This window comes from Schistocerca piceifrons, chromosome 4, assembly GCF_021461385.2.
Source record: "Schistocerca piceifrons isolate TAMUIC-IGC-003096 chromosome 4, iqSchPice1.1, whole genome shotgun sequence".
Classification (NCBI taxonomy): Eukaryota; Metazoa; Arthropoda; class Insecta; order Orthoptera; family Acrididae; genus Schistocerca; species Schistocerca piceifrons.
In genome coordinates, this window is record NC_060141.1 from 293,478,631 (window position 1) to 293,503,128 (window position 24,498).

At 40.8% G+C, this 24,498-nt stretch overlaps 1 protein-coding gene across 1 annotated transcript in view; it reads right to left on the reverse strand.

The window, feature by feature from the left end:
• Positions 1-24,498, reverse strand: part of LOC124794793 (DDB1- and CUL4-associated factor 5) — a 112,185-nt gene that overhangs the window by 71,009 nt on the left and 16,678 nt on the right. Inside the window, exons 3-4 of the mRNA XM_047258448.1 lie at positions 3,446-3,585; positions 3,243-3,372 (exon numbers count right to left, since the gene is read on the reverse strand). Coding sequence (XP_047114404.1) covers positions 3,243-3,372; positions 3,446-3,585 — 270 coding nt within the window. The remainder of the gene's footprint in view (positions 1-3,242; positions 3,373-3,445; positions 3,586-24,498) is intronic.

Sequence of the window (24,498 nt, forward strand, 5' to 3'; positions counted from 1 at the left end):
TTTATTTTATTTCCCCATTACAATATGTTACTGGTTCCTGATTTCCTGCTGTAATTTTCACAAAATGGATCCTTCATTAACATTTAATAGTCATATGTTGCATCAAGAGATGGAAGATACGAGTTTATGATTAAATTTATACATGAGTTGTGTATAAAGAGAGAATACTATATGGTCCAGTCACATTAAAATGTCCACTGCATATGCTCGACGTCAATATGTAATAACCAGCCTTAGATGGCAAGTGGAAGCACTGGCAGTGGAAAGGTATATAAAGGTATAAACGAGTGCAGTAGTTTAAACCCAGAAACAGTGATTTGCCTGATGTACAAAATGACATGATCACTGGCTTCAGGCCCAGGATGTAAGCATTTCTGAAATGACACCATGCCAGTATACCATGCATGGAAAAATTGTGCTATCCAAAGCCAGCACCAAGCAAACTGTGGTGCACCATGGGCTGTAGATGACAGGGATGAATGACAGTTGTGGTGAAGTGCACAGACGAACAGATGTACAACTCTTGAGCAACTGACCGGCCAGATGAAACTAGAGGCTACCAACAGTGTCTCAACAGTAATTCAGCACACACTGCTGTGTATGGGCCTCTGCAGCAGGCGTCTGGTTCATGCAACCATACTGACTGCTGTTAATCCCCGAATCTGCATGTCAATACTGCAACTGGATGCCCACTGGGTGGCAACAGCTGGCCTTTACACCTGAATCACATTTTATGCTCCATCAGACAAATGGTTGTTGTCATGTATGGCAGAAACATACTGACTGCTGTTAATCCCCGAATCTGCATGTCAATACTGCAACTGGATGCCCACTGCGTGGCAACAGCTGGCCTTTACACCTGAATCACATTTTATGCTCCATCAGACAAATGGTTGTTGTCATGTATGGCAGAAACATATGAAAGCAAACACCCTACTACAATCATCAGAAAGATCCAGCCCAGATTGGTAAGTATGTCAAATCAAACACCTTTCAGCCATCTAATTTCCAACCTGTTATTTTATTTGGCTACCAGATTCGGCAATTTACTACACCATTTCCAGTATGCTGTGTAGTACAGACAACAATGGTAACTGTATGAAATAAGTAAAAAAAAAGGGGGTTGGTGCAAGTCTTATATAAGTAGTAATATGTAATAACATAAAAATAACAAAGAGTGCAGGAAGTTACATAAAGTTACAGATAAATTAAGTAACAAAATAAGAGAACAGTCGCACACAGTATTAACTTAAACTAGGGAGCAAAGCATGTAGGTCATAAATTAAGAAAAATAACATACTAAATGGAGGTCAATATTGTATGTTATGCATAGATATTCATGGTATGAAGCTAACGCAACGCCCATGAAACAACTGGAGTAAAAGAATGTAATCAAATACTGATGAGTACAGACTATATTATTTTACTCTAGTTGTTTTACTCTAGTTGCATTAGCATTATACCATGATTACCTATGCATAACATGCAATATTGACCTCCATTTAATAGGTTCTTTCTTACAATTATATGATGCATACATTTTGCTCCCTAGTTTAAGTTAATACAGTGAGCAACCATTCTATTATTTTATTCCTCAATTTATCTGTAACTTTATGTAACTTCCTGAACTGTCTGGTATTGTTATGTTGTTATGTGTTACCATCGTATAAAAGATTTACATCACCTCCTTTTTGTTATCTGTATAGTACTGTTACCATTGTAGTCTGTACACAGGGGCCTGAAGATGGCATAGTAAATCGCCAAAACTTGTAGCCAAATAAAATAACAGTTTGGAAATTAGACAGCAGAAAGCTGTTTGATTGACATTCTGTACTGAACAGCTGAGTCCCACAACCATCTCTGAAAAGATGGACATACAGAGAGGAGGAAGTGTTATGGTCTGGAGAATGTTTTCATGGCATTTACTAGGTGATCTCATCATTCTGGAAGGCAGAATGGATAAAACACAGGTATGCAACTATCCTTGGGGACCATGTCTACCACTACATGCAGTTCGTTTTGCTTCAGCATGTTGCCTCTACCAGCAGGAAAATGCAACACATCACACAACTCTCAAAGTACCTTCATAGTTGAAGAGCACCAAGATGAGTTATACTACTCTCCAGGCCACCAGACTCCCCAAATTTAATCCCAAACAAAAATCCATGGACCACCTCATTCAAGCTGTTCATGCCATGGATCATGAACTGAGAAACCTAATACAGCTGGCCATGGCACTGGAATCAGTATGACTTCGCATCCCTGTCGGTACCTTCAGAAACATCACTGACACTCTTCCTGCACATCTTGCAATGGACTGCACTGCAAAAGGTGGTTATTCAGGCTACTGACAGGTGGTCACCTTAATGTGACTGAACAGTTTGGATGCCATATATAAATATGTGGTGTTAATATGAGTTTGATGAAGGTTTCATCTGAGTGTTCATCCGACAGCAGTATGTCTGTATGTGGAGGTGTAGTTGTGACAACTGCAACTGTCAATCAGGAGCTGTACATGAATTAAGAGTGTGAGTTCCCACCCCCTCTTCCTCCTCCTCCTCCTCTCTCTCTCTCTCTCTCTCTCTCTCTCTCTCTCTCTCCCCCTCTCTCTCTCTCTCTCTCTCTCTCTCTCTCTCTCAAAGATAGGGGACATATAGGGGTCATGGAGCGGTAGTGGAATCTGATGAAACATGTTTCGGTTAGGAAAAGGCTTGGAGAGGACATGAAGTTGTGGGTGTAGGCAGCTGCTTGTTTGGTTGGAGATTCTACAGTTAATGTATTTCTGGCGGTTGAAAATTGTATTAAGTGAGTTTTGGTTTCATTTCTAGAAGAATATGTTGCAGAAGGTTCTACAAAAAGATCAGATGGGTTCACAAAGGCTCCTGAGGTCAGCAAGCGTATCAGAGGTAACAGCGATCAAGCAACTGAAATTTTAACATTTCAGTGCCCAACTTCATCTTTCCCTATGTAACTCGGCAACTGATTGTTTCCAAAGCAGAATCAAATTTCAACTGTCCATAGTCTCAATTTCTCAAGATTTACTTGACATAGTGAGCAAGTTCAGTTTTGCTGAGAATTCTCAATTATGCAAACCATCAATCTGATTATGGATACTTACAGTAGCATGGTGTGAATGTCTTGATTTGACACTGGTATCTACCAGCAAGGTTGCCTCAAAAATAAAGTTTATAATTAACTTAACAAAAATCACAAACTGTAGAAAAAGTCAAAGTCTCACTTACTGACAGGGCTTCCTTACATCCCAAAGACCAACACCTTCTTTTGAATTTGCTGTTGTCAATATGCGTGGCTCCACAGGATTAAACATGACAGCATGAAAAGCAGAATTGTAACGAGCAAGACAAAATGGTTCTGAAATGAAAATGTGAGAATCAGCTAGAGTTAGTTCACGTCAATATATGAGTTACTTCCAATTGTTCCATACCTGTGCCTGGTGCCTCACGTATGTCGTAGATGAGGACCCTCCCATCATCACAAGCACTGGCAAATACATAATCATTTAGAGGATCGATAGACAGTCCATACACTGGTTGTTCATGCAGGAAAAAATCCAGCGGGTCACCACTAAAATGATACAAAAGAAAAACCACATGAAATGGATCAAAATCACCATATTAAGGCACTAATGAGTCAATGTAAAATTCAAGTGTTTCATTCACTCAAAACACTTTGCAATCATTATACAAAACATACTCTTTTCTTTTCCGTTCAGTCATTTGCACAGCTAAAAAGCACACTCATACAATGTTTCTTAATACTGCAGCTAAAAAAAAAGTGCTCATTATCAATATACTGAAAAGTCTGATTATAACTTTATTTAACGTTAAGCGGGAGCACTGCTTTTCATAACATGAATGGGTGCACGGCTTTCTTTGGAATAGCAGCCTTTATGTCACCAAGGTAAACATATATGAGCGAACTCAAACTTTAATCTTAGTTTAACTAGACAATGATAAAATAAACTTACATAATATGAGCTAAGACTCTGTTTAATTAAAGAGTAATGAAATAAACTTCCGTTATACCATTCTGTTGCCACAGACAGATGCTACCTGTCGCTAATGACATTAAACAACGCAGCTGCATCAGATCCCAGCCAACTACTTACCTAATTTCCACTTATCTCATAGAGAATTGCCTTATTGCGAGATTGTGCAGCTAGCTTATAATCTGGATCATTTTCTCGCATGGACTGTAAATTTTTTTCTTAGCTAACTTGCTGTTTATTTAATGTTAGTGCTGCTCACTTGGATGTATGACAATACAATTTATCACTGTGCTAGCTGAAGTAATAAGGAAGGAATTGGTACGGGGCCGCAATTGTGAACCAACAATGGAATAGAGCAAAACAACATTATTTTTTACTGGCGCATTTTATGGAGTGTTGTAATGATACAACTTATGGTGACTGTGACAATAAAACTTCTATGTAAGCAGCTACTGCTGCTTACGAGAAGATATTACTTGAAGTTAAATTTCACATTACTGTGGAGAGCTGTCAAAAGATTGATCTTCTGTAACAAAGTATCAACTATTGTTTTTGAAACAAAAGTTCATACAGGCAGTAGATCTCTCTCTCTCTTTCTCTCTCTCTCACACACACACACACACACACACACACACACACACACACTGTATAAAATCACACTATTCCATTTGCTTGTTGTTTTCTCATTATTAATAGAAATTTCATCATGTGCTCTCCATGGCTGTAGGGCACAAGTAGGGATACTTTTACCAGTAATATGCAGTCTTCAGTTGTTATATTTTTTCTCCTGATTTCCAAGCAAGGCATTTAGGGCTACAATTCCATTTTCAAGGATTACATTAACTTTTTGACATTAAGTCTTCAGTTTATCACCTAGCAGCAAATGATCAACACTGATGTTAGTTTCACAAATAAAACATCTCAATAAATTATTATTATTTGTGGAGGTATGTTCCATCTGTACAACTAATTGGAGGCCTTCAAATAGTTGCACAATCGGAACATACCTCCATGAATTTTAAAGCAGCTAAGGAAAAATGATGAAAATTATTATTATCTGTTACCTTCACTGGGTAGTAAAATGTTTATTTTTTGCACTGATGAAAAACTTACATTTCAAATTATTTAAACTGTTTAGGGCTGTACTACAATATTCACATTAAATCGTCAATTTAATTTGTTATTCGAAGATTATTAAAGTAGTAAATATTATTTGAACTTTTATAGATCATTAACTTAACAATGAACACCAAACATCGAAGTTCCTACCAGCAGACAGTCACTTGGCATGAGACGAATGTACGGTGACTATCAACATATAACAATACAGCCTTAGGACAACTCATTCCACAGGCTATTGACAATTATTCTCAAGTTGGAATCAACATGGCCACAACATATTTTACAAGAGTAATGACTGCAGCAAACTTTATCATTAAAAATTTGATTAGTTGTGGCACTTAACTCATGATCTCTGTTATTTATGCAAATTAAGTCAGGCTATCACACAGGAATTATAAAGGAAATGAGGAATTAAAAGTAGCAGACAAGTTTTTCTATTTAAACTGCAATATAACTGATGATGACCAAAGTATACACACTATAAAATGCAGACACACTATAGCATGGAAAACATCTCTAAAGAAGAAGGAATTTATTAACATCTAATACAAATTTAAGTGCTAGGACATCTTTCCTAGGTGCATTTGTCTGGAGTGTAGCCTTATACAGCAGTGAAACATGGACATAAGCAGTTTGGACAAGAGAACAGCAGCTTTTGAAATGTGGTGCTACAGAAGATTATAAGGGTAGATCAAATACCTAATGAGGATTTACTGAATCTAACTGGAGGAAAAAGAAATTTAGGGCACAACTTGACTAAAGGACAGGAACAGTTCATAGGTTGTGCCCTGACACAAAGGAATAGGCAGTTCAGTAATAGATGGAGGTGTCATCAGTAAAAATTGTAGAGGGTGACTTAAATATAAATGCTAAGCAGGTTCAAATGGATGTAGCTTGAATGAGAGAGCTCAGATAGGATAGACAAGAAAACTGACAGCAGAAGCAGGCAGACTTAAAACAAACCAAATACCACAAAGTTTTCAGGAATGCCCACAAAAACCAGATGGTACATCACTGATCAAAAATCTAATAATCTACAAGGAGTGTCGCAGAAAATTGCCAAAAATGAAGAAAATCCTTACTTGTAAGGTGATCTAAATCTAAATAGTGTTATACTTTTTTAAGATAAAAAAAATTGTCTGTAACAAGTTGTCTGTACAGGAGATGTGCTGTATAGCTGCTTCCAACAGGGTCTTGTTGCCAACAGGAAAATGATCTCATGATCCCACAATGAAAGCAACAAATGAGATACATTACCCAATAATTACCTGAGCACATCCTAAGCTTGTCTGACAAAGAAGAACCTACTGTGCATATATTAAAAAGATGTTAAAATGTCCTGCCTGGCAGATTCCATTATTCACTTAAACTCCTTTCCCTTTTCTTAAATTTTTTTTCAACTAACTCTGTGGGTAGAAATGTGCCTCTGACACAACATTCAGTTCTGCACTCCTCCTGTGATCAATGTCTATTGGACCCATGTAACTCCACCTCTGTTTCTATCCATCTGACCAAACTCACATTTGCCAAGAAAGAATAAATATATTACTCAAAATAGTATTTTATATCACGGAACAAAATGTACAGTAAACTGTCAGAGGAGATTGATAAAGGCAGGCAGTCAAAATGTACCTTTTAAGCAATATCTGTTATACAGTGAAGGATTATTCAGGTAATACTGGGTATGGTTTGGTAAAAAGTGTAATACAAATACATAATAATAATAAAACATCTGTCATTTCACACCACACTTTTACACAATGAGATCTTTTTTTCTTTCATTAAAAGCTTACTTCAGAGCTCTATAATGGATAATACTAACATCTGATGTTTTTTCTGTGGTCACCATATCACTTAATATGGAAGTATGCTGACTCGATTTTCCAGGCATGCTAACGGGAAGTTACAGAACATAAAATGGAAACCGAACCTCATCGTGTGGGCTTGATGTCAAGTATTTGTAATTTTACAGTACGAAATAATATTTATACAGTGTGTATAGTGATTGGTACTGAAAAATGAATGAGCACCATAGCTCACTCTTTTTACATTTTTTAACTTCTTCAAACAACAGCCTTGCACACCACAGATAAATGAATGAGGTTAAGTTGTTTTATTAAACAACTTGGCCACATATTCAGGAGAATGAAAGTTCTAATCTTTAATCTGTCATCCTGATTTGCATTTTCCATGGTTTCCTTAAATTATTTCAGACAAATGGTCCCAACTATAAGGCAATGGCCAACTGTCCTATCCTTATCAAAGTTGATTTGTATGTAAATGCCTGTATTCTGTATAGTATCCTTGTAAAAGTGATCCAAAGATAAATACTACTGCTACTACTATTACTACTACTACCAGCTCCCCACTTTAAAAGCTTTTTTTTTTTTTTTTTTAAGGGCGCGCAACTACTAAGGTCATTAGTGCCCAGTCACAAACACTAGTGAACTAATAGCGTAGAAAAACACAAGAGGGCAACACCACAAAGTACTTACAAAGACGCAGATAAACAAAATAAGAGAGTTAGATCTCTTTGGACAAGTCTGTCAATGTAATAAAACTAAGGACACGAGCAGCTGCTCAAACGTCATCAGCTAAAAGTTCCTGTAAGGTAGATGGCAGACACAGGACAACACGAGAGTGAATAAAATGGGGACAGGACAATAAAACATGGCGCACCGTAAATGGATGACCACAGAGGCACTGCGGGGCGGGGCCACTGGACAACAGGTAGCAGTGGCTAAATCGGCAACGCCCAATCCGCAACCTGGCCAAAATGACCTCCTCATGTCGGAAAGGGCTTGAGGAGGTCGTCGAAGCCGTCAGGATTGGTTTGATGGCCCTAAGCTTATTTTCATGGAGAGAGGAGCAAGCCTCATGCCACAATGAGGAAAAATGCTGACAAAGAACCCCACTAACATCAGTTGATAGGACACAAAAGGAAGCTGTCCGAGGCAGGAGGACAGCAGCTTTGGCCACAGCATCAGCAGCTTCGTTCCCAGGCACACCAATGTGGCCAGGAATCCACAAAAAAAGGACACGAGCGCCAGTATCAGCTAGCAACTGAATGGACCGTTGAATTCGTTGCACGAGAGGGTGGTCCGAATATGGGTCATGGAGACTCTGAATGGCACTCAAAGAATCAGAGCAGATGGCATAGTGAGAATGACGATGGTGGCGGATATACTGAACAGCCTGATAGAGAGCAAAAAGCTCAGCTGTAAAGCTTGAACACTGGTCAAGGAGCCGGTATTGAAAGGTATCACCCTCAATGACAAAGGCACGAGCCTCGAGCGGTATATCGAATCCGCGGTCCTCTCCTTTGGGAGCGAGCTGAATGCAAGCTGATCACGAACCTAAGCCTGGAGCCAAGATGGTGTCGGACTCTCACCCATTCGAAAAGTCATAGGGATGGTAAAATCAAGTTGCTGCAGCAGGTGACAAAAGTGAACTCCAGGAGGGAACACGGCAGAGACATACAGCCCATATTGGCGGTCGAGAGAGTCGTCAGAGAAGGAGAAATATGACGGGTGGTCGGGCACTGACATCAGTTGGCAGGTGTACTGACAAAGCAACATATCACGCTGGTAGTTTAGCGGTAAGTCAGCAGCTTCGGCATACAGACTCTCAACAGGGCTGGTGTAGAATGCTCCAGTCGCCAGACATAGCCCCTGATGGTGGATAGAGTTTAGACAGCGTAAGATGGACAGCCGGGCAGAAGAGTAGACAAAGCTCCCATAATCCAGCTTTCATTGGACAATGGACTGATATAAGCGAAGCAGGACCATTCGATCTGCTCTCCATGACGTACCACTGAGAACACGGAGGACATTTAGGGAAGGAGTACAACGAGCAGCCAAGTAAGACACATGTGGACACCAGCAAAGTTTACTGTCAAATGTAAGACCTAAAAATTTTGTTGTCTCCACGAATGGGAGAGCAACAGGACCGACATGTAAGGATGGTGGAAGAAACTGTTTGTAATGCCGGAAGTTCATACAGACCATTTTCTCACCAGAAAAACGTAAACTGTAAGTGACACTCCAGGAATATAGACAGACTAGACAACGCTGAAGACAGCGCTCCAGGAGACATTCTCTGAGTGCCGCAGTAGATCGTAAAGTCGTCCACGAAAAGGGAGCCTGAAACGTCAGCTGGAAGGCAATCCATTATTGGATTGATAGCTATGGCAAAAAGGGCCATGCTCAAAACGGAGCCCTGGGGCACCCCATTCTCCTGGCGAAAGGCATTTGACAAAACAGAACCCACACGTACCCTGAACATTCAATCCATTAAAAATGCATTAATATAAAGGGGGAGGCGACCGCGAAGGCCCCGAGTGTGCATGGTATGGAGAATGCCCGCCCTCCAACAGGTGTCATAAGCCTTCTCCACATCGAAGAACACAGCCACCGTCTGGCGCTTACGCAAAAAGTTGTTCATGATGAAGGTCGACAAGGTAATTAGGTGGTCAACAGCAGAGCGGGGCCTACGAAAGCCACATTGGACATTGGTAAGGAGGCATCGAGGTTCAAGGAGCCAAACCAATCGAGAATGTACCATGCGCTCCATCACCTTGCAGACACAGCTGGTAAAGGAGATGGGGCAATAACTGGAAGGAAGGTGTTTGTCCTTTTCTGGTTTGGGTATGGGAACAACAATTGCTTCATGCCAGCGTGTGGGAACATGACCTTCAGTCCAGATGCAATTATAGGCATGAAGAAGAAAGCCTTGACGTGCACAAGAAAGGTTCTTCAGCATCTGAATACGGATACCATCGGGCCCCGGAGCAGAGGATCGAGACCAGGCAAGTGCACTTTCGAGTTCCTGCACGGTGAAAGTGGCATTGTAACTTTCACGATTCAAAGACTGGAAAGAAGGTGGCCGTGCCGCCTCTGCTTGTTTTTAGGGGAGGAAGGCAGGGTGGTAATGGGCAGAGCTTGAAACCTGCACGAAAAAGTGGTCGAAGGCATTTGAGACATCCTCAGGATCCACAAGGACTTCATTCGCTACAGTCAGGCCAGAAGTCGGGGAGTGGACCCTGGTGCTAGATAGCCAGTGCAGGCCACTCCAGACAACCGAGGGAGGAGTAAAACTGTTGAATGAGCAGGTGAAAGCCACCCAGCAAGCCTTTTTGCTTTCTTTGATAACACAACGACACTGTGCACAGAGTCGTTTGTAATTGATACAGTTCGCCATCGTAGGGTGGCATTGGAAGGTGCGTAAAGCACGTCACCGAGCATGAATAGCATCGCTGCATGCTGTAGTCCACCAGGGGACTGGGACTCGACGTGGAGAAGAGGTAGTACGAGGGAGAGCAACAGTGAGAATAACGTCCATGAGGTATGTGACCTGACTATCGCAACTGGAGAAGTTTTGATCATGGAAGGTCGCCAGGGAGGTGAAACGGCCCCAGTCGACTTTGGAGATGTTCCAGCTAGTGGAACGTGGAGAAGGGGGTGTGATGCAGGAGATGGATTACACAGGAGAAATGGTTGCTCGAGTATGTGTCAGACAGAGCATACCACTCGAACCGATGTGCAAGTTGGGTAGTGGATATTGAGAGGTCCAAGTGGGAATAGGTACGCGTTGCGTCCAAAAGGAAGGTAGGTGCGCCAGTATTTAAGCAGACTAGATTGAGTTGGTTGAAAAGGTCTGGGCAGGATGCTGGAGAGCCCCAAATGGGATGGTGGGCATTAAAGTCTCCAATTAACAAAAATGGTGTAGGAAGATGAGCAATCAGTTGTATCATGTCTGCCTTAGTAAAGGCAGACGATGATGGAGTGTAAACAGTACAAATGGAAAATGTGAAAGTGGGGAGAGTAATTCGGACAGCCACTGCCTGCAGATCTGTGTGCAATGTGATTAGATCATAGTAGACAGCATCCCGAACCAGCAACATGAGCCGGAATGCCTGCCACAGGGGGTAGGTCAAAATGTATGGAGGTATAGTGTGCCAGGTCAATACGATCACATGGGCGTAACTTAGTTTCTTGGAGACCTACAACAAGTGGGCAGTGCATTTGAAGGAGCAATTTTAGTTCCTCTCGTTTGGACTGAATGCCACGAATATTCCATTGAAGAAGTGCCATTTTGAAAAAGAAAAGGAAAAGAAGAAACAAGAAAGGGTCACCTCGACAGCCGCTGAGGGCCTGGCTTCAAGGGAGCAATGCTGCTGCAATCAATAGGTGGTGAGTCATGGTCCATCAACTCAACAGTTGCGTTTGCCACCTTCCTGAGCTGGTCAGGAGGGGCAGCTTCCTCCGCCGGTGAAAGGCCACATGATCGGCTACCAGCAGTGCGGCCTGGCGAAACTGAAGATGGCCGGGGACAGCAATCGCTGGGTGGCGCAGGGAAGAAACGCACCTCGGCGGAGATATAGAACTCTTTTTTTCTAGGAGCCTTCTTTGAAGAATAATGTTTTGTCGAAAGAACAGGTGATGGCTGTGAAGTTTGTGGATGCAAGAAATCACCATGTGTCGGTTCTTTTTTGAAGGTCCGAGCATCTGATTTAGAGGGCCTCATCTTAGCAGTAGCAGATGATGATGTTTGAGCCTTAGGGTTGGTGGGAGGAAGAGGAGACGTTGATGGGGCGACCTTAGCACTGGCCGATCTGACGACCGAACCGCTTAATGTTAGATCGCATGTCTGTGTAGTTACCTACCTCATAGGCCAAGGAGAGGCGAGAACAGTACTGTATTGACCTGCCGGAAGCACAGTGGGCTTTCTGCTACCCCATCACCGGCTACGCATGCGAATGCATGGGTCGTCCTTCAGACACGCACAGGGAGGAAAGAAGAGAGGAGAGAGGAGAGAGGAGAGAGAGAGAGAGAGAGAGAGAGAGAGAGAGAGAGAGAGGGATAGAAGAAAGAATCTCAAACCCCGAAGTGGAGAATAAGACATGGAAAAGAAGAGAAGGAGAATAGGGCAAGGAGAATGAGGCAGAGATAGAAGTAAGGGCATGGAAGCAAGGAAAAGAGTGAACGTAGGGAAAGACCAATAGAGGAAGAAAGCATGAGGATGGAAAAAAACAAAGGAAACAGGATCCTGGCGTTTTCAAATGTCTGTCTCAGAACAAAGGCTCGATACATTACTCCCAAGAAGAGGAAGTGTGAATGGGAGGTAATAGGAGTGTGGGGGGGGGGGGGTTGGATTGAGGGGAGGGGAGCGGGGGATGGGGAGAGGGGGTGGGGGTTGGGGGATGGGGAAGGGGGGTAGGGCAGCCCGGAAAGGAAGAAGAACTGCACTAACTCGGGGCCCCGTGCTCCCCACGCACATATCCACAAAAGAGTTGTGGACCCCCTGGGGGGCACTATAGAAGCATTTACTGTCTATAGATCCTTTCACACTGCATTCTCAGCATTTTACATCCCACTGTCCCACAATCTTGCTAACCATTACCCACATGAAAGTAATCACTTCCTCAACATTCATCTATGCAACATGCAACTATCTCTGCTTGTACTCAAGTGAGCTTTCTCTGACACAATATTCCTATCCTCTTCTCTTGCCATCTACCATGCTAACTGGATCTACGGAACAAGAAATAAATAAATAAAATAAATAAATAAATAAACATGTCTCATCCCTAACTATTACTCTGCCATTTCCATTTCCTGTTCTACATATCAACAGTAGCTATCTGCAAAATTCCTGCAATTCATGCAAAAAACAGTGTCAGAACTATGCAGTTGTCACTTCAGAAGACTAGGAAGAAGAACACAAGTTCATAAGTTGAGTTATTTCATTCAAGTAGTCCTTAATTTACTGTATCTCTCCACTAACCAATACCCACACTAACAAGGAGAACAAGGCAAGTGCAATAACCCAATTTCCAGAACCTTCACTCAGTGGAAGAGGGGTCAAAATAAGTGAACACTTGTCTCGGCTTATCCATAGACACTAGACAGTTTCTGAAAAATGATGGTCAAAGGTTTCAAGGTATTTTTTAATTGCTGTAGGTGCCTTTTATTGCATGATGTCCTCAGATGAAATGATAGCACAGTGGTTAGCATTCTTAATTTTGTGCCCTGTGTTCAAAAGCTGATTGTTACTTTTATTTTTGTTTTCATTTATATACCGATGTCTGTACAAGATTACTAAATGGCCGTTTCCCAGTGTTTATTGATATATAGTTGTTATTCATCTACTAATTGCATGTAAGATGAATGAACTAAAGGAAAGAATGATAAAATTATTTAAAAATTTGACAGCTTGATTCATAATCAGTTGCAAGCGACAGTTTTTGCTGAAGTTATCATTTATGCTTGGTCTACTGTGAAATTATTGCCAACACACAAAATCTTCAGCAATGTTAAAGACATTTCTTTCCCAAGTGAGATTCATACAAGGAAATGTTACTGCTGCAAATCTCTCGCCAGGCACTGTTTGTGGTATTTGGAATATTTGAGTCTCCTAGGTTGATATCATCCAAGGGAATGCACCAAATCCCCTGAAGAATAAATGTATGTATAAGAGATAAAAATTGATATGAGATTGAAAAATCAGAATGTGAGAGTTTAAAAAGATTGTAACCCCTCCACACACACACACACACACACACACACACACACACACACACACGTATATTACATAATAAATGTGTGACATTTATTGTGAAATCTAGTTGTAATTTTACAATTAATATAACACCCTTATATCCATTAATCTGATAAGAAAAATTTGCATAGTAACCTTCTGTGGACACAGGTAGATAAATGAAAAGAATATAAATAATTGTGTTTCAAACACTGCATCACAGCTTCATAACTGTGACACTAACCACTGAACAACCATTTCTTCTGAGAATATCGTGATGTAAAAGGCACATAAAGTACTTCAAAAATACCTTCAAAACTTTGACCATCATGTTTTCAGAAACAGTCAAGTATCTACAGATAAGCTGACACATGTGTTTGCCGATTCTGACTCCTCTTCCACTGAGCAAAGTTCCTGGGAAATTGGATGATGGCACTTGCCATGTTCTCCTCTAAGTGAATAGTGGTCAATGCAGCTGTTTTAAACATGAAAAACATTCATTTGGCATTTTCACAGCTTCATTTATTGAATCAATTTTTGGTATAATAATACTTGTAAGCATCCCTTATGAATGAACTGCCTCTTGGCTTCTGTCTCAGGTTCTTTGGCTGACAATTCTTTGATGAATTTTTGACATTTCACCAGGATGAGTGGCTGACAAGCTTCACCCTCCATTGCTGGTGGTAGATAATGCCAGTCACACATGCTGGGAAAATACCAGAAAAATTATCAAATAAACATCAGATGCGTAAAGACATGCAGACTGAAAAAGACACCCATAGAGCAACTAGAGCTCTAGGAAGAGGTGTAAATCGAAAATGACTTTTTCCTAAACAGAAATTTAGAACATCTGCTATTTTTCATGTATCAATATATGGTTACAAATGGTTTCAACTGATAACAAAATAGCCCCAAGCTGTTACACTTCCCAGTCTATAATGACTATCAATTTGAATTTCTCCTCCTCTCAAATTTTTAAAATATATTTGCGAACATCTAAACTAGCATTTTTTTAACATTATTATAGGCAAATCTTAATTTATTGCAACTGAATTTTTCAAGACTGGCTCATTTATAGAGACCTCCTGGGTTGGCCCCTCAGTGCGCTCTGGTGAGCCGCCAAAGAAATAGTATTATTTAAGTGACCGCAATTGACTGCTCAACCTATTCTGTAACCTGCATTACTTGCCCAGTCAATCAGTTCAGTGCTACATACAACATGTACTTTATTGTATCTTGTGTAGTGTTCTATACAGTACTGTGTTCCAGAAATCACGTTTGTTCTTGCTATGACACAGACATCCACAAAGCATATTTAATATGTGCTTAAACTGTAATTATTCTATGGGATCATCATCTGTCTGAATGAATATAGGAAAACTCCCAAAGTGCTCAGTGAAACAGCAGTCTAAATATGAACAATATAATTAAAGGACTTCTAACAACAACATACAGAATAAAACCAAAAATATCAAATCTGCTAATACCTTCATAACGTTATGAATTCTTCTCGGGTTATCAGCAGAGTAGTGGTGTCATCTTGTCACAATATTTCGACGAGTTTCATACCCACCATCTTCTGGCAAAGTGTCGGAGTGCTGTGTTCTGCATATCTATATGGCTGCTTGGCTGTCGTCTGCTTCTGCAGGCCGGCCGATCGTGTTCCTCTGGAAGGGGGTACCATGTCGGTGGTGGTGGTGGGGGATGCGGCGTAGTCCGGCATCGAGACCCAGTGGCTATCCAATCTGTCTGCGGATGCCGCTGCCTTCAGATTGCAGTGTTCCTGACATATTTTGTCAATTGCGGGATTCCATGCTGCACTGAGCTAAAAACAGCTATCCCTGTTTACTAAATTGTTGTACAGACATATCTCCACTGCCTCTTTGAAGATTGAATCCCAGAAACAGTTGGCACTGCACAGCTTCTTCGTTTTTTCAAATTCGATGGTGTGGCCCCACGACAAGGAAAAACTACAGGAGTTCCTACGCCATCTCAGTGGCATACATGACAGCATCAAATTCACCATGGAGTTAGAAGAGAATGGCTGCCTTCCCTTCTTGGATGTTTTGATCAAGAAAAATCCGGACAGTACGTTGGGACACTCGGTCTACAGGAAGAAGACGCACACGGACTTATATCTCAATGCTCGGAGCTGCCACCATCCAGCACAATGTAACTTTGTACTAAACACCTTGGTACAAAGAGCCAGGTCAATCTGTGACAGCAAGAGTTTGCCGCGTGAGTTAGCACATCTGCGGGAAACCTAATGAAAGAACGGCTACACCGAGACACAAACAAGATGCGCCTGGCATGCAGACTAGAGGCAAGATGAGACACCAGAAGAAGACAAAGCAAAATGTGTGGCGTTTCTGCCATTTGCTGGACTGTCGACAACCAAGATCACAAGAATATTAAAGAAGCATGAAATAACGACATTCTTTCACGCACTGCAAAAAGTCCCTTGCATGCAGACAAGAGGCCGGACGAGAAACCAGAAGAAGACAAAGCAAAACGTGTGGCATTTCTGCCACTTGCTGGACCGCCGACAACCAAGATCACAAGAATATTAAAGAAGCATGAAATAACGACCATCTTTCGCTCAACCAAAGACCAGCTGGAGTTGCACACACTGGGCATTTACAGTATTGAGTGCAAATGTGGGATAGACACAGGCAGACACAACGATGTATCTCCCAGCGCTGCACTGAACACATCAGGAACATATGACTAGAACAGACAAACAAGTCCGCGATAGCAGAACATAGCATTATCGAGGGTCGCACCTTCAAATTCAAAAAAACAAAGAAGCTGTGCAGCGCCAACGGTTTCTGGGATTCGACCTTCAAAGAGGCAGTGGAGATACGTCTGCACAACAATTTAGTAAACAGGGATAGCGGTTTTCAGCTCAGTGCAGTGTGGAATCCTGCAATTGACAAAATACATCAGGAACGCGCCGATCTGAAGAAAGTGGCATCCGAAGACAGATTGGATAGCCACCGGGTCTCAATGCCGGAGCGCACTGCGGTGCCCCACCACCACCGATGCGGTACGCCCTTCTGGAGGAACGTGATTGACCAGCCTACAGAAGCAGATGACAGCCAAGCAGTCATAAAGATATGCAGGACACATCATCCCGACATTTTGCCAGAAGATGATGGTTACAAAACTCGTTGAAACGTTGCGACAAGACGATGCCACCACTCGGCTGATAACCCAAGAAGATTTAATCATTGGAATATGCCAAGAAATACTGCAACCGCATATATTTTCATAAGCACTGACAAACAATAATATACATCTAAATTCACACAGTAAAAACCACTGTGGAAGGCACGACAGAGGATACTTCCCATTGTGCAAGTTGTAAGACCTGCTTTCCATGTCATTCACATATGGAGCATGAGAAGAATGACTGTGTGAGTGTGTCTGTGCATATTGTAATGTCTTATCTTTTCTTCGTGATCCCTACAGGAGCAACATCCAGGGGTTGTATATTCCTAGATTCGTCACTTACAGTTGGTTCTATAAACTTTCCAAGTAAGTTTTCACAGGATAATTGGTCTCTACCTTCAAGTGTTTACCAGTTAAGTTCTTTAAAATTCTGTGTGCCGCTCTCCCACGGATTAAATGAATTTGTGACCATTCGTGCTGCCCTTCTTTGTATACATTCAATATTCCACGTTAGTCCTATTTAGCATGGATCCCATACACGTTAACTACAGTCTAGGATGAAATGCACATGTGTTTCATAAGCTCTCTTTTTAGACTGACTGCATTTACCTGGTATTCCACCAATGAACTGAAGTCTGCCACCAGATTTGCATACAACTAAGTCTTTGTGGTCATTTTATTTCATACTCCTACAACTTATTATACCCAAGTATTTGTATGAATTGACCAATTCCATGTGACTTACTGATATTGTAGTCATAGCATACTACATTTTCTTTTCGTTTTGTGATGTGTACAGTGTCTGTTTCTGAAAATTTATAGCAAGTTGTCAATCTTTACATCACTCTGAAATCTTATAAAAACCTGAATGAACATTTATGCAGTTCCTTTTAGACAGAATTTCTCTACTGATAAATGCATCACCTATGAAATGTCTGAGGTTACAATTAATAATATACCCAAGTATTTGTATGAATTGACCAATTCCATGTGACTTACTGATATTGTAGTCATAGCATACTACATTTTCTTTTCGTTTTGTGATGTGTACAGTGTCTGTTTCTGAAAATTTATAGCAAGTTGTCAATCTTTACATCACTTTGAAATCTTATAAAAACCTGAATGAACATTTATGCAGTTCCTTTTAGACAGAATTTCTCTACTGATAAATGCATCACCTATGAAATGTCTGAGGTTACAATTAATAATATCCATTTGTTGCTTTCTCTCTACCAAAAAATTCTCAATTCTCTCACAAATTGTGGTACATTGTCAAATGCCCTTAGAAAGTCGAGAAATCCTGCATCTACCTGACTGCCTTGTTTCATGGCTTTCACTAAGTCACATGAGAAAATTTTTAGTTGTGTTTCACATGACTGACATTTTTGGAATCCATGCTGGTTAGAGGTCATTATATTTGATATACCTCATTATGTTTGAGCTCAGAATACGTTTTAAGATTCTACAACAAAAGGATATCAAGGATATTGGATGGTAGTTATCTGTATCATTTCTGCTACCCTTAATGTAGATGTGTGTGACCTGTGGTTTGTTCTGACTACTGGGCATGATTTTTTGGTCAAGGGATATACAGCAGGTTATAATTAAGAAGGGCTAACTCAGCTACAAATTCAGTATAGAATCTGATAGGGATCCCATTGTGCCCTGGACCTCCTTTGAGTTTTAATAATTTCAGATGTTTCTCAGTACCTCTCATATGAATAGCTATTTAACTCATCATTTAATGGTATGGAGTTAAATTGAGGCAATACTATTGTACTTCCTTCCGTACAGGAAAATTTGAAAACAGAGTTCAGCATCTCTGTTTTTTCTTGCTAACCCCAATTTCAGTTCCTGTCTTATTCAGGCGTGTCTGGATACTAACTCTACTATCACTAACAGCTATTACATATTGCCACAAGCTGTGTAGCATGCAATGTGGTGCAGCAGTTAGTGTTACTGGGTTGTGTGCTGTGAATCACCAGTTCAAACCCAACCACAAGCAGTTATTTGTCATTAGTATTTATCAGTTCTGGAAGGTTATAAAAGTTTATGTTGTTTGTGTATATTTTGGAAAATTCAAAGTTTGTGTAAATAGCTGCACTCTCAATCCAAGAGTTCAGTTCTGCTCAATTTTGACTGTACTTTGGTGTTCACAATAAACGGGCTTTTAGTGCTAAGCATTGTACTTCACTGACAACCCTGGTTTTGGATTCAGACTTGGTTCTGGCTACAATAAGACATTGTTTGGTGGAGTTACTTGGTACTTCAAAACACATTCATCATCATGGTCCCAATTACACAACATAAAATCCGCCACCTGCATGGACAGGAACCCCAATACAAGCAGTACATCATTCCTGCAGTTCATATATTCAGGATATCAATGGATTACAAAAAATCAGTAAGTCAACTGCAATCAAGATTCTGGCCAGGGCACAACCAAATGGCTGAAACGATCTACATCTACATCTATACTCTGCAAACCACTGTGAGGTGCATGGCAGAAGGTACATCTAATTGTACCAGCTATTTGGGTTTCTTCCTGTTCCATTCACCTATGGAGCACAGCAAGAATGATTGTTTGAAGACCTCTGTGCAAGCAGTATTTATTCTAATCTCATCCTTACGATCCCTACATGAGCAGTACATAGGGGACTGTAGTATATTCCTGGAGTCATTATTTAAAACTGGTTCCTGAAACTTTGTTAACAGATTTTCTCAGGATAGTTTGCATCTATCTTCAAGAGACTGCCAGTTCAGTTCCTTCAGTATCTCTGTGACACTCTCCCATGGATCAAATGAACCTGTGACCATTTGTGCTGCCCTCCTCTGTATATGTTCAGTATCTCCTATGAGCCCTATTTGTTACAGGTCCCACACATTTGAGCAACATTCTGGAACCGGATGCACGAGTGATTTGTACGAACTTCCCCAGTATTCTACCAATAAATCAGAGTCTACTATCTGCTTTACCCATAAATGAGCTTATGTGATCACTCCATTTCACATCACTATAAAATGTTACACCCAGGTATTTGTATGAGCTGGCCGATTCAGCGGCAAGTCCACTCCGCGGAAGAAAATTTGAAGAACAGGGCCCAAAAGCATGGAAAATGACAGTCTTGCAAACAGAATGTTTTAGCACTATGCTACATTATGAATCTGAATATGACAAAAGTTGACCAAATCTAACACTTGATGAACTCTGATCTTCCATAGTCTGTGACTGAACCAGGAGGAGTTGACCCTGCCATCTTGGATAAACATTGCAACTGTCAAATGACAACCACACAACCTTACCAACCCAGGTACAGTTAACTCCTCCACAAAGAATAACACCTTGCAGAACATACATTTATGGACAGAAGACAACACATTAGTATACTTACACTGCAGACTCCCCGGAGATGATGTAAGCTAATGTAGAGAAACAGAATGTGTTTTTTATGGCTACTATATCACTAGACATCAACCATCATGGCAATCCTATTCACATAGGTGACCTATGGGACAAAGCCCATCACCATCATCTGGTCGATGTCAATTCCCAACACATTATAGTCCACGTCACCATAAATAGGTACCAGCAAATCACTTAGTTACTGAATTCAGGAAAAAGTAAAATGACCACCTATGTAAGTGAGGCCACCACAAGTGAAAATTCTCCCTAGATGATTCCACAGAATGACAACTGCCTACTTCATACAGAAAAAGGCCTCAAAGAATTCTTTAATATGGCACTGGTTGGTAGGCTCTCATTGAACATCGATATCGAATGGAGAGATTGGGATACAAAACTGCCCGTTACAACATTCGCATACAACACAGTGAAGCAATATACCATGGGCATCACACCATTCTTTCTAATCCAAAATCAAAGGGCCGAAATGGCAAAGTAAACACTGTCTCATTCAACTGATGCTACTCAGGACGACTATGTGAAACACTCCATCAACATGACTGGAGAAGCAAGACAGTTGGGTTGCATATGAAACATAGGCACTCAGGAAAAAGACCAACCACTGACCAGTGCAATATAGCCTGGGAGACTTGGTATTGATTTTTCTTGCCTGTGTAGAAATTGGGACTATTGGAAAAGTTACTAATGTGCTACTTCAGGCCATATCATATCCTCCACCACTTGTTGGACATCACAAACACCCTTTATCAAGAAGATAGGATGACTAAGAATCAACACCCTTTCAAACAGTGTAAAATAGTTTACAGCCATTCACATAGATTCTATCCATATGTGTTTCTTTAATTAATATTATTAGTCATTCATATCTGTATTCCAGGCAGTTTTAACACATCCCCTTGGTCACAACTGTTCACTGTGATTCAAAAGGCACATTTTGAAAGGGTCTGTATAACTTTGTGACAGATGCTGTAGTTGAATCCTGTGACGTAGGAGGTAGATAGTGAGGAAAATCACCTGCCCGCTCTTCAGTTTGCAAACCTATGAAGGAGAGAATTGCAAGACCACAATCTGGTGACCTACCTTCCCTCACTCTTCTACCATCCATCCCCACCCCATCTACCCTGTTACACCCCCAGAACACAATTTATCTCTTAATATCGCTCTACTGCATTTAGATGTGATACACATATTTAATATTTGTTATTAACCCACTTCATTTAACGGTACACAGATATTTTGTACCATTAAAAAAATATTTTTCATAATTTGCAATTTTTCCATCCCCTACAATAGGGAAACTGTTGTTGTGGTCTTCAGTCCTGAGACTGGTTTGATGCAGCTCTCCATGCTACTCTATCCTGTGCAAGCTTCTTCATCTCCCAGTACCTACTGATACCTACATCCTTCTGAATCTGATTAGTGTATTCATCTCTTGGTCTCCCTCTACAATTTTTACCCTCCACGCTGCCCTCCAATACTAAATTGGTGATCCCTTGATGCCTCAGAACATGTCCTACCAACCGATCCCTTCTTCTGGTCAAGTTGTGCCACAAACTTCTCTTCTACCCAATCCTATACAATACTTCCTCATTAGATATGTGATCTACCCATCTAATCTTCAGCATTCTTCTGTAGCACCACATTTCGAAAGATTCTATTCTCTTCTTGTCCAAACTATTTATCGTCCATGTTTCACTTCCTGACACTTAAATCTATACTCGATGTTAACAAATTTCTCTTCTTCAGAAATACTTTCCTTGCCATTGCCAGTCTACATTTTATATCCTCTCTACTTCGGCCATCATCAGTTATTTTGCTCCCCAAATAGCAAAACTCCTTTACTACTTTAAGTGTCTCATTTCCTAATCTAATTCCCTCAGCATCACCCGACTTAATTAGACTACATTCCATTATCCTTGTTTTGCTTTTGTTGATGTTCATCTTATATCCTCCTTTCAAGACACTGTCCATTCCATTCAACTGCTCTTCCAAGTCCTTTGCCGTCTCTGACAGAATTACAATGTCATCGCCGAACCTCAAATTTTTATTTCTTCTCCATGAATTTTAATACCTACTCCGAATTTTTCTTTTGTTTCCTTTACTGCTTGCTCAATATACAGATTGAACAACATCGGGGAGAGGCTACAACCCTGTCTTACTCCCTTCCCAACCACTGCTTCCCTTTCATGTCCCTCGACTCTTATAACTGCCATCTGGTTTCTGTACAAATTGTAAATAGCCTTTCGCTCCCTGTATTTTACCCCTGCCACCTTTAGAATTTGAAAGAGAGTATTCCAGTCAACATTGCCAAAAGCTTTCTCTAAGTCTACAAATGCTAGAAACGTAGGTTTGCCTTTTCATAATCTTTCTTCTAAGATAAGTCTTAAGGTTAGTATTGCCTCACGTGTTCCAACATTTCTACGGAATCCAAACTGATCTTCCCCGAGGTTGGCTTCTACTAGTTTTTCCATTCGTCTGTAAAGAATTCGTGTTAGTATTTTGCAGCTGTGACTTATTAAACTGATAGTCCAGTAATTTTCACATCTGTCAACACGTGCTTTCTTTGGGATTGGAATTATTATATTCTTCTTGAAGTCTGAGGGTATTTCGCCTGTTTCATACATCTTGCTCACCAGATGGCAGAGTTTTGTCAGGACTAGCTCTCCCAAGGCCGTCAGTAGTTCCAATGGAATGTTGTCTACTCCAGGGGCCTTGTTTCGACTCAGGTCTTTCAGTGCTCTGTCAAACTCTTCACGCAGTATCATATCTCCCATTTCATCTTCATCTACATCCTCTTCCATTTCCATAATATTGTCCTCAAGTACATCGCCCTTGTATAGACCCTCTATATACTCCTTCCACCTTTCTACTTTCCCTTCTTTGCTTAGAACTGGGTTTCCATCTGAGCTCTTGATATTCATACAAGTCGTTCTCTTATCTCCAAAGGTCTCTTTAATTTTCCTGTAGGCAGTATCTATCTTACCCCTAGTGAGACAAGCCTCTACATCCTTACATTTGTCCTCTAGCCATCCCTGCTTAGCCATTTTGCACTTCCTGTCGATCTCATTTTTGAGACGTTTGTATTCCTTTTTGCCTGCTTCATTTACTGCATTTTTATATTTTCTCCTTTCATCAATTAAATTCAATATTTCTTCTGTTACCCAAGGATTTCTACTAGCCCTCGTCTTTTTACCTACTTGATCGTCTGCTGCCTTCGCTACTTCATCCCTCAAAGCTACCCATTCTTCTTCTACTGTATTTCTTTCCCCCATTCCTGTCAATTGTTCCCTTATGCTCTCCCTGAAACTCTGTACAACCTCTGGTTTAGTCAGTTTATCCAGGTCCCATCTCCTTAAATTCCCACCTTTTTGCAGTTTCTTCAGTTTTAATCTACAGGTCATAACCAATAGATTGTGGTCAGAGTCCACATCTGCCCCTGGAAATGTCTTACAATTTAAAACCTGGTTCCTAAATCTCTGTCTTACCATTATATAATCTATCCGATACCTTTTAGTATCTCCAGGGTTCTTCCATGTATACTACCTTCTTTCATGATTCTTAAACCGAGTGTTAGCTATGATTATGTCGTGCTCTGTGCCAAATTCTACCAGGCAGCTTCCTCTTTCATTTCTTAGCCCCAATCCATATTCACCTACTATGTTTCCTTCTCTCCCTTTTCCTACACTCGAATTCCAGTCACCCGTGACTATTAAATTTTCGTCTCCCTTCACAATCTGAATAATTTCTTTTACTTCATCATACATTTGTTCAATTAGTTTGTCATCTGCAGAGCTAGTTGGCATATAAACTTTTACTACTGTAGTAGGTGTGGGCTTCGTGTCTATCTTGGCCACAATAATGCATTCACTATGCTGTTTGTAGTAGCTTACCCGCATTCCTATTTTCCTATTCATTATTAAACCTACTCCTGCATTACCCCTATTTGATTTTGTGTTTATAACCCTGTAGTCACCTGACCAGAAGTCTTGTTCCTCCTGCCACCGAACTTCACTGATTCCCACTATATCTAACTTCAACCTATCCATTTCCCTTTTTAAATTTTCTAACCTCCCTGCCCGATTAAGGGATCTTACATTCCACGCCCCGATCCGTAGAATGCCAGTTTTCTTTCTCCTGATAACGACATCCCCTTGAGTAGTCCTCACCCGGAGATCCGAATGAGGGACTATTTTACCTCCGGAATATTTTACCCAAGAGGACGCCATCATCATTT